Source organism: Lactuca sativa, chromosome 2, assembly GCF_002870075.4.
Source record: "Lactuca sativa cultivar Salinas chromosome 2, Lsat_Salinas_v11, whole genome shotgun sequence".
In the NCBI taxonomy this organism is placed as follows: Eukaryota; Viridiplantae; Streptophyta; class Magnoliopsida; order Asterales; family Asteraceae; genus Lactuca; species Lactuca sativa.
This window is the reverse complement of record NC_056624.2, coordinates 94616696-94627223: the sequence shown is the minus strand read 5'-3', so window position 1 is coordinate 94627223 and position 10528 is coordinate 94616696. Positions and strand designations below refer to the sequence as shown.

Sequence of the window (10528 nt, the reverse complement as noted above, 5' to 3'; positions counted from 1 at the left end):
TGAGCCCAACCGTCTTCGCGTCGCGATCAATACGGTCTCGACATACATACGGAAGTCACATCCGCTTTCCAAAACCCAATTTGTCAATGTTAAATTAATTCACACGAAAACACATATACAAATTTTTCAGAAATTCTTATTCAATTTCAATTTCTTTCAATTATTTCAAATCTTTGGAACACGTTATACCAACTAAACGAACCGTTGGTGGACCAGGAATCGTTATTAACATGGTACTTCCAAGAAAACACAAAGAGGGATCAAGTCAACAAACGGCATCGGTGATCAAACTCGCCTCATCTGGTAGGCGCGTCCCACCCAATAAAACACCGTAATTCACAGGAACACAGTCGAACAAACAACTCCTTCAATTCGATCAAATTATATTCTGCTATACTCGCGCGATTTCCTACCCACTCTTCAAATTCCTGCTCCAAATCGAAAGATCGAAAGAAATATTGCACTCTCAGGTGTCAGTTCCACATTTGTGTTACGTCTTGCGAAACTGGTGAAATTGCTTGAGGATGTTTCCTGGAATGATGGATCCGGAGATGATGAGACTTGCTCAAGAGCAGATGAGTCGCATGTCACCCGCCGACTTATCCAGGATCCAACAACAGGTCAATTCCCTTTTCAAGTAATTTATAATATGATAGACAGAACGAATATTTTAATCGGTTTTGAAGATTTTGAGGTAAAACATAATTCACAAAACTAGAAACAGTTCTAAATTAATCTGAACGTTTTATTTATTTATTTATTTATTTTACTTTGTGTATATACCGAGTTTTGCCATGCTTTCCAGATTACGATTTGAGTTAATATTGTTTCTGATGCACCTTATGCTGAGAGATTCACGAAATTGAAGTCTTACTAAGTAAATAAGATTCACCTATTCCCTCGAAATTCAGGATCAATAAGCTTTTATCATAGATTTCCCAAGTATTGAAGATGGATATTGGAACATTAGGGAGGTAGATTGACTGTATGAACATGCTTAAAGTATCTCTTCTGCTTTGATGCTTGTATTTGATGACTAGGAAGTGAAATGCAATGCCGGGGTGTGAGATTTTGTTTGATAACTTGATAATTTATTTTTACTGCTAAATCTATTTCTAAGATAGGGAATAAGGTTATTTGAGTTTCATGCCAATGGAACTTGTGAATGAACAATGTGAAGAGCACTGGTCAAGGCAAGACCTTCAAACTTCAAAGGCAAACCTGGTACAGAAAGGCTCTCCCCCCTTGGATTTGTAAGAATTGTGGGGAGGGGAAGTCTTTGGGCATAGCTGCCATGTGTCTTTGCAAAGAGTATGCTTCTGTTACTCAAACAGTGACCTTCTGGTTATGAAAGATGACACCCACTGGTTTCAATAACTCTTCCAGACCTTTGAAGTAGGGTTCAAAAGTTTAAGATTATAATTATTATTATTTTTTTTACACCATTTTGACTTAGATTGGTGTTTTGATGTGTAGATAGATGATGTTTAATGCTTGGTAACTGATTGGGGGCAGCAATCTGGTTATGTTGGTTATTTTTCATTGTAGTGCATTTCAAAGAAGGGTTTGAAGAAGTAATTTACTTTGATAAATGCTTATACTAAGAACTGAAAATTTGTATAGACATAATTGCAAAGTTTCTTTGTTTCCCAAATTAAATCGTTTTGGAGGCTAGGATAGGCTGCTTGAAGCAGAAAAATACAAATTTCCAACACTTTAGTAGGACAATGGTCGATTTTTTTATTGTTTGTTTAAGGCCCAAACCAAGAATGGAATGAATTCACTAGCAAAACAACCCACTGACTCTTGAGGAATGAAGAAGAAAACATATTTATATTATTAATTAATTTTTTGAAGGAACTCCCAAGCCTTTGTACTAGTCTTTAAATGAATTATGGAAACTCTTAATGCTTAGAAACTAGATATGATAACTCATAGGAGTTGCAGCTAAATAAAGTCTCCTACAATCAAGATTTAAATATGACAATAAACATAAAAAGAATACATAATAATTAGGTGATGTTTAGATAAGTTTGACTTGAGTCAGGACAAGTTTGATCTTTCCTAACAAGTTTCCATGCCAATGCTGTAGTCTGGTATCATGGGTCAATGATACCAAATCTAGGGTATCATGTCAATGCTGTGTCTTTAGTGTTGACTGATCCACCATGTTTTTCTGGTCATGGACTTGGTGATAAGCGTTGTGTAGATCAATCTTTAAGAATAGATGTGGCCCATGCAACATATCATAATGGCAATGAGATGACAGGCTGGATGGGGGATTGGAAACTTATATTTGATCATGACTTTTTAATTGAATCCACATACTCCATGTTTGGTTCTGTTGTCAATTACCTTATTTAAAATATTTAGCTTTTCCCTGTCCCTAAATCCTAAATTCCTAATCGATTGCTCAAGTCAAGTTCCCAAAACATGTCGGCAAATTGATAATTTTATGTTTGATGATTAATGATTACTTTGATATGTATTATTCTTCTTCTTTACATAGTGTTGTATTACTATTATAAAGTATGAACTTACTTGCTTTTTAGATTTAGGTTATAAACTTGTTTGTGTAAGCACTAAGCAATGTTGGTTGGTTTAGTTTTGTACATCAATATTGAAGTCTATTGGATACACATTTTTGTATGTTAGAAAATGCTTGTGTTGATACCCATGAATCTCCTCCTTAATAGATGATTGTTTTTGTGGTACTGAAAATGGTGATTGCAGATGATGTCGAATCCGGAGTTGATAAGAATGGCGACAGATAGCATGAAATACATGAAAGCTGATGACTTGAGGCATGCTGCAGAACAGTTGAAGTCAACTCGACCAGATGAGATGGCAGAGATTGGTGAGAAGATGGCCAATGCAACACCTGAGGAGCTAGCCGCTATGCGCTCCAGAGTAGATGCACAATTAACTTATCAATTGAATGCAGCTCAGATGCTGAAAAAACAGGTAAGCATACATAAAACGCCTTTTGCCTCTCTGTATGCGTTTCTTTTTCTTGCTCATGACAAAAAAAAAATCAACTCCTTTAAATTCCAGTCCCTTTGACAGATCCCAATTTCTTTGAAAATATTATGAAAGAACAAAGAATAATATAAAAAAGCAAAAATGGGGCTCTCTACATACTTCTTGCGTAAGATACATACCTGTTAGAAGTGGTAATTGTGTAGGTAGGTCTTTTAATTGCTGGATTTTGTTTTCATTTTGGCAGGGGAATGAATTTCACAGTCAGGGAAGGTATAATGATGCCTTGGAGAAGTATATGCGGGCAAGTGTTTTATTTGAAATCTCAATCCTTTTGCATATTCAGTTTCCTTTTTTCAGATTACAAAAGTAACTTCTTTTTATCTCTTCCTTTAAATCAATCAGGCAAAAAACAATCTAAAAGGTGTTCCGGCATCCAAAGGTGGAGCTCTCCTACTCGCATGCTCTCTTAATTTGATGTCATGTTACTTGAAAACAGGGCAATATCATGAGTGCATAAAAGAAGGTACTGAGGTATGCACAGCTTTCTAATGATGATTTTCATGTTTAGCTTTAGGACGTTGTGTTTGATTCTCAAATTTTGACAGAATTGGAATTTGAGATTCCATTCCATGGTGTGTTTGGTTGCCAGATTGATGGAATTCCGTTTCGCCATAATCCTCATTCCTTCAAATTCCATGTTTGATGGATTCCGTCATTCCTAAGGGAGGGTTGAAGGAACTTAATTTCATTCTTCCTTTTTTTTTTTAAAAAAAAAGACCAAAATACCCTCTTATATTATCTGTATATATTGAAGTAGATAGAACCAAAATTTCAATAATTCATTTTGACTACAAACAAAATTTTACAAATATACATAGAGATCTAAAAGTTTTATAATTTTTATTATTGAATTCCATCCCATTTTCTGCCAACCAAATTCGCGACACATTATGATTCAGATGTTAATTCATTTGACAAAAAATTCCATTCCTTCCCATAACATTCTAGCCCTAAAGGTGGGGAGTTCCATGAGGATTATCATGGTTTTGCATATTATTTTTTTCTTCTCTTGTTGAATGCATTGAATGTAACATGCTTAGCCTGGGATTAAAATAATGAACAAGCTAATTATGTGGACCTTTTCAGGTATTGGCAAATGATGCAAAAAATGTCAAAGCTCTATATAGGAGAGGCCAAGCATATAAAAACTTAGGACAACTAGAAGTGAGTTATCTCTTCTTACATGATATATTTAATTGTGGTTAAAAGATTAAGTATCTTTTGTAATGAAGTTATTATCATATACATCTATCTTTCTGATCAACTTGGTGAACTTTTTAGAAAGCAGTGTCGGACTTGTCCCAAGCACGTGAACTTTCTCCTGAAGATGAAACTATTGCAGATGTTTTGAGGTATTGAACTTTTTTATTTTTCTTTTCTTTTTAACTAGACTACTTATTACCCATTTCATTTGTTGAATTTCACTACTTAAAAGACCCAAAACAAGTGGTCATTAGCTGACTGCTGTGGATAGCAAATAGTGCATGTTGTTGTAGCACTGTTTTCATACAATAGAAAAAAATGGAAACTAACTGATAGGAATTAGATGGTTAAATACTTAAAGGGGTAAAAGGGTAATTCCTAATAAATAGAGGGTAGGATTGCATTGTTACACAAGCAGAAATATCTTAGATTCTTATTAGTCTCTAGAGAGAGATTGGCTCATTGGCTACGCCTTTTGTGAGAGGGATTCATCCCTGGGCAATCATCCTATCAGGAGATTGTATTCTCTATATTGTTTCATTCAATCCTCAATATCAATTCCAGTTTCCTCTATCAATCATCCGTTGTTTGTTTGTTCTGTTTCAATTCTTCATCACTAACTTTAATATATTTAAAGTTAAGGTAAAGTGCAAGAAATAGCAGTGTACTTTCATTGATTTATTTATTATTATTATAAAATCCTACTTCTCATTTCTTCTATAGTTCTATTACAACATTGTTCTTTGAAAACTCTATGTAATCCACAAACACCGCTACATGTTTCACTGCTATCATTGGGTAGATTTTTCAAAGTGTATTTTCCTAATAAGGCAAAAATTTGGAAGTACAATGCTGTAATTGGGTACAGTTTTCAAGATACAATGCCTTGGAAATTAAAAAAAAAAAGAGTGGTGTGATAGAAGGAAACGAAAGTAGGATGTTATGCTACAGAAATAAATGAAAGTATGCTGTTATGTTGTTGCATTTATAAGCCAATGTTGTGATTAAAGTGGCAACTCATTTCCAATCGTGTATGTCCTTATTCCTGATTCAGAGATGCCAAGGAAGGGTTAACTGAACAAGGAGATGAAGGTGCAGCAGGAGGTATTTATTGTGTTTCTTGATGTCAAATTTTGTATCCATCTTATTATACCTTTTGTGCTATATGTATTTCCAATCCATAGGCATAAGAATTGAGGAAATTACGGATGAGGTAGCAACTACAACTTGCGAAATGAAACAAGCTTCGTCTTCAGAATCTTGTGACCATGTTAGTAAACAAGCAAGCAGTGGTGGTGTTCTTCCAACCAATTCAGAACATCTGCAAGACAAAGAATCCATCAGGTTTGTGTGTCTTACACATGACATGACTCAAAAATTTCAACTTTTTCTGTTAAACAAAGACTTGAATACCCTTCTCATCCACATCATTCAAAGTAGCGTTCACCCAAACAGGTGGAACGTGGACTGGACTCACTCTCGATCTCTCATCTTGCAATAGACGTGAGTTCCCTCATCATCAAAGAAAAAGATAGGCATTGGATTGAGACTGGGACATCATTCTGACAAAATTTGCAGTTTTTTTTGTCCCACCCCACATTGGGACAGAAACTCTCTCTCGATCTATCGTCTATGCAAAAGATGTTAATGCCCTTAACATCCTCATCACCGATTATATCCGTAGAAACCTTATCCAGTCCACTTCATTTAAGAAGCAACTATTCCGAAAGGAATGTGATTCGTAACATTTTCCTGATTTTCATTCCTTGGGGACCTTGTGTTATATATATATATATATATATATATATATATATATATATATATATATATATATATATATATATATATATATACATTTTTGTTGCATACCACTCCATGTGCAAATATGCTCTTCCATATAGGTTAATTTCCAATTAGGCATTCCTTACCATTTAAAAGTGTACTTTTGTGGAAAGTCCAATTTTTTTTGCTGGATAAATAAAACGAAAACTGTTGGATGTGTCATCCACATTTTAACAGGGGTTATCCAATCAGTGGGATAAATGCAGAAAATAGCAACATACTTTCATTTATTCTTTTATTGTGATTTTTTTTTCTTGCTTTAAAAAATCTACCCTATCTTATCTGCTTCAAAAAATCTACCCTAGCATTGTGACTTTTTTCTTACTTTGAAAAATCTACCCAGTTATAGCAGTGAAAATCGCTTTGTATTTGGATGACGTTTCTATAAGCTGGTAGATATTTCATTGTACAATGTTGTAATAGGAAGATATGGCAGTAGGATATAACCAAATAAATGGAAGTAGGTTGCTATATCTTGCTTTAAACCCTTTTTAGATAGGTCAATGTGTTTTGTTTTGTTTTTGTTTTTTTTTTTTTTTTTGTCAATTTCACATGACTTTATCGTTTTATGTTGTTTGATTGAATAGATCCTTTCAGAAGTTCATGTCTAAAGCTGATCCAGAAACTCTGGCATCTCTGAGTGGTGGAAAATTTGAAAACATATCTCCTGATATGGTGAAGACTGCCTCAAGTTTAATTACAAAAATGCCCCCAGAAGAATTTCAAAAAATGCTCCAGATGGCTACCTCCTTCCAGGGGGAGAACCCATTGTTGAATAATAATAATAATAACTATAATGGGTCAGGTATGCCAAATGTGACACCTGACATGCTTAGAACTGCAACTGATATGATGACTAAGATGCCAGCAGAAGAGCTCCAAAAGATGTTTGAAATGGCATCATCTTTAAACGGGCAAAATCCAATGGCAACAGAGAGTGGTGGGAGTAATATTTCAGAAGGGCAAGAAAGTCAATCTCAAGGGTTTTTGAATTCAAGAATTGGACCTCAACCGAGCTCTGATATTCGAAGCCAGTTGAAGAATCCAGCCATGCGTGAGGTATATATATATATATATATATATATATATATATATATATATATATATATATATATATATTAATCAGTTATAAGTCTTCCTTTCCCCTGTATTTGGAAAAAAAAAACCTTCTCTCTCATTTTGTTTTCCTTGAATATTATCTGGTTGGTGTTATACTAAACAGAAAGGTAACAAACTTCATTATTTTCTAGTTTTCATCTATACTTGGCTTCAAACTTATAAGTGCATGAATGAGAAGGCATCACATCCTCGAAGATATAATTCTTATCTAACTACTATTGTGTTTGTGTATTTGTTGCAAAAAAATAAAATAAAAAAGCCGTTCATTCATTCTACTAGTCAATAAGCAGTCATATATATTGAAAGCATGCTAATTTGATTCAAAGATTGTGTATGAATTCACTGATGTTTGATTTATTGATTGGAACTGGAAGATGATGTCATCAATGATGAAAAATATGAGCCCTGACATGATGGCAAACATGAGTGAACAATTTGGAGTGAAACTCTCTCGGGAGGATGCAGAAAGAGCTCAACAAGCGATGTCCTCTTTGTCACCAGAGAACCTGGATAGATTGGTAAACTTTATGCTTAAATTATGCATTATAATATATATATATATATATATATATATATATATATATATATATATATATATATATATATAAAATAGTTTTTTGGATTTTAATTGTGGTTTTGTTAAAGATGGTTGTATGATTGTGGTTGTTACAGATGAAGTGGGCTGATCGAATTCAGCGAGCAGGCGAAGGTGCTGTAAAAACCAAAAATTGGCTCCTGGGGAGGCAGGGGATGGTTATGGCCGTATGTATGCTCCTTTTTGCAATGTTTCTCCATTGGCTTGGATACATTGGCAGTTAAGATCCATCATTTACACAAAAGAAAACATGCTATCTGCTATGATGTAATCATTCAGGAGTGGAAAGTATAATGCCTAAATGCACAGATTAGGAGGTGTTTGTTCGGGACATGTTAGTGTTCTTAAGTTGAAAAATGTAACACCCACAATCCTAGTTTTATATTGAATTCTTCCAATAAGTTTTCACCAGCAAATAATTTCTTAGGTTTATTCTTTTGTGGATTGTGGTTATATGGCTAATTCTTTTGGTTAAGCTGTGTAACCGGTTTGGTTTAATTTGGTTTTGTATTTGGCATGCATTACAACTTTTAACAACACTAACACTATCCCAATCACATACCTGCATTACAACTTTTAACAACACTAACACTATCCCAATCACATACCGGTGAAAAGTAGGCGGCTCGTATTGATGATAGGAAGACAACTTTTGATGATTACTTCCGGCATAAAAAAAAATAAGATAGAAAACAAACAAATAAAAAATGTTATGTTCAAGCGTTTCACACCAAATAAATAGTAGTATTGTGGCTAAAGGGAAAATGATAGATGTAATAAAGCTTGATGAAAAGGTAGCAATGACAAGTAATGTAACTATTTTACCAATACATGAATAAAGAGCATATAGTAGGCGTAGCATTGTAGGCTAACAATATCGAATTGACAAAAATAAATCAGTGGAACCGAGTGGTCACAATAATAACCTAGTCCATGTCATAGTTCTATACTACTCCATTACCTTAATTCTATGTCTTCACTCCCTTATATATAAGGTCATGTCCTTGGTAAGGGCTAACATTTTTACGCTTAACTTCATGCTATCCTCCCATTTTCTATGTCTTCACTCCCTTCTATATAAGGTCATGTCCTTGGTAAGGGCTAACATTTTTACGCCTAACTTCATGCTATCCTCCCATTTCCTTCTCGATTGTCCTCTCATCCTCCTCGCATCATCAACATTGACAGACTCCACCCTTCTAACATGGGCTATTGGTAGTCTCCTACATACATGTTCGAAACACCACAATCTTCCTTCCCATAATTTCTCTATGAGTGATGTCACTCCCAACCATTTCATGTTATGTTTAGCATCATGTTCAATCATGTAATGCCACATGTCAATCACAACATCATCATTCATGTGACCTCCATCTTCCTCTCTTATTCCTTCTTAATTGGTCAACACTCGGATTCATACAGCATAGTTGACCTTATAGCCACACTATAGAATTCTTCCATTTAGCTTTACTGAGACCTTGTCACACATAACTCTCGTGGTTGCCCTCTATTTTAACCATCACGCCTTTATATGGTGGTTAACATCATCTTCGACACCCCCTTCATTTTAAATCATAGATCCTAAGTACTTGAAACTTTCATTTGGTTGTAATATATGCTCACCTATATGCACTTCTATTCCTTCTTTATTTTTCTCCCCATTGAAGTTGCACTAAAGATATCATGTCCTCACTATGTTGATTAGCCATTTTTCTTCCAACAACGCCTTCCATAAAGCTAGCCTAGCATTCACCTCAGAACCAAACTGCCACCAAAACAATATCATCGATAAAAAACATGTACCGTGGTACCCTACCTAGAATTTCACAAATAATGTCATCCATAATCAAAGAGAATATTTTATGGATAAGGGATAATAACTGATGGAGCCCAAATTCCACTGCAAAAGGCTTTTTGTCGCCAACTATAGTTCGTACACAGGTTGTAGACCAACAATACATATCGCGAATAACCCTAACATATCTCTCAGGGACTCTTCGAGCTTCCATGGTTCTCTAAATTGACTCTCGTGGTATGTTGTCATATGTCTTTTCAATGTCAATTAAGGCCATGTAGGGATCCTTATTTCTTTTTCTTAAATTTTCACATAAGATGTCTTATGAGTTGGATAGCCCCATCTATACACCTACCCTGCATAAAGCTAAAATGGTTTTTAGATATTGTTGTTTCCCTTCTCAGCCTAGACTTTAGGACTCTTTCCCATTATTTTATGGTATAAATCAGTAGCTTAATACCTCTATAGTTACCAAAAATTTGGGTATCTCCTTTGTTCTTGTAAATTAGAGTGATAATACTAGATCTCCACTCATCAGACATTTTTGCCAACTCTAATATAATGTTGAAGAGGTTCATTAACCACCATATTCCCTTTTCCCATACACAATCACAATGTGATAGGGAATGGTTTTCAATGATGTAGCCGAATGTGAAGGGAACAATTTGGCGGTGTTAGATATTTTAGGAGATGACTGGAAAAGGGCAGAAGATGACGACGACAACCGACGATGAGGTTGGATGACACACCAACTTCCAGCAATATGGGGTAACTCTGTGTAACGTCCCATTTTCACAACAAAAAATTTCATTTTTATTAAGATAAAACTTCCCAATTTATTAATCCATTAATTAAGAAAACCATTTATTCTGAATTACATTTATTAAAAATCAGAGTATTGTAGAAATGCGGAATCTTCAGTGTTATTGATG

At 34.7% G+C, this 10528-nt stretch overlaps 1 protein-coding gene across 1 annotated transcript; it reads left to right on the top strand.

Annotated features, from left to right (window-relative positions):
* The first annotated feature begins 248 nt into the window (after positions 1-248).
* On the top strand, positions 249-8220 carry LOC111893749 (outer envelope protein 61). The gene is made up of 11 exons (XM_023889827.3): positions 249-620; positions 2734-2964; positions 3227-3283; positions 3385-3513; positions 4129-4206; positions 4324-4394; positions 5300-5349; positions 5430-5589; positions 6675-7146; positions 7581-7724; positions 7879-8220. The coding sequence occupies exons 1-11, from the start codon at positions 525-527 to the stop codon at positions 8023-8025; spliced, it is 1635 nt and encodes a 544-aa protein (XP_023745595.1). The 5' UTR covers positions 249-524; the 3' UTR covers positions 8026-8220.
* Positions 8221-10528: the final 2308 nt, after the last annotated feature.

Excerpts from the sequence above, each read along its gene's own strand:
- LOC111893749 (XM_023889827.3), top strand. The coding sequence starts at position 525 with ATGTTTCCTGGAATGATGGATCCGGAGATGATGAGACTTGCTCAAGAG. Across the intron at positions 7,147-7,580 it reads AGAATCCAGCCATGCGTGAG|ATGATGTCATCAATGATGAA; the intron begins GTATATATATAT and ends TGGAACTGGAAG. Across the intron at positions 7,725-7,878 it reads CAGAGAACCTGGATAGATTG|ATGAAGTGGGCTGATCGAAT; the intron begins GTAAACTTTATG and ends TGGTTGTTACAG.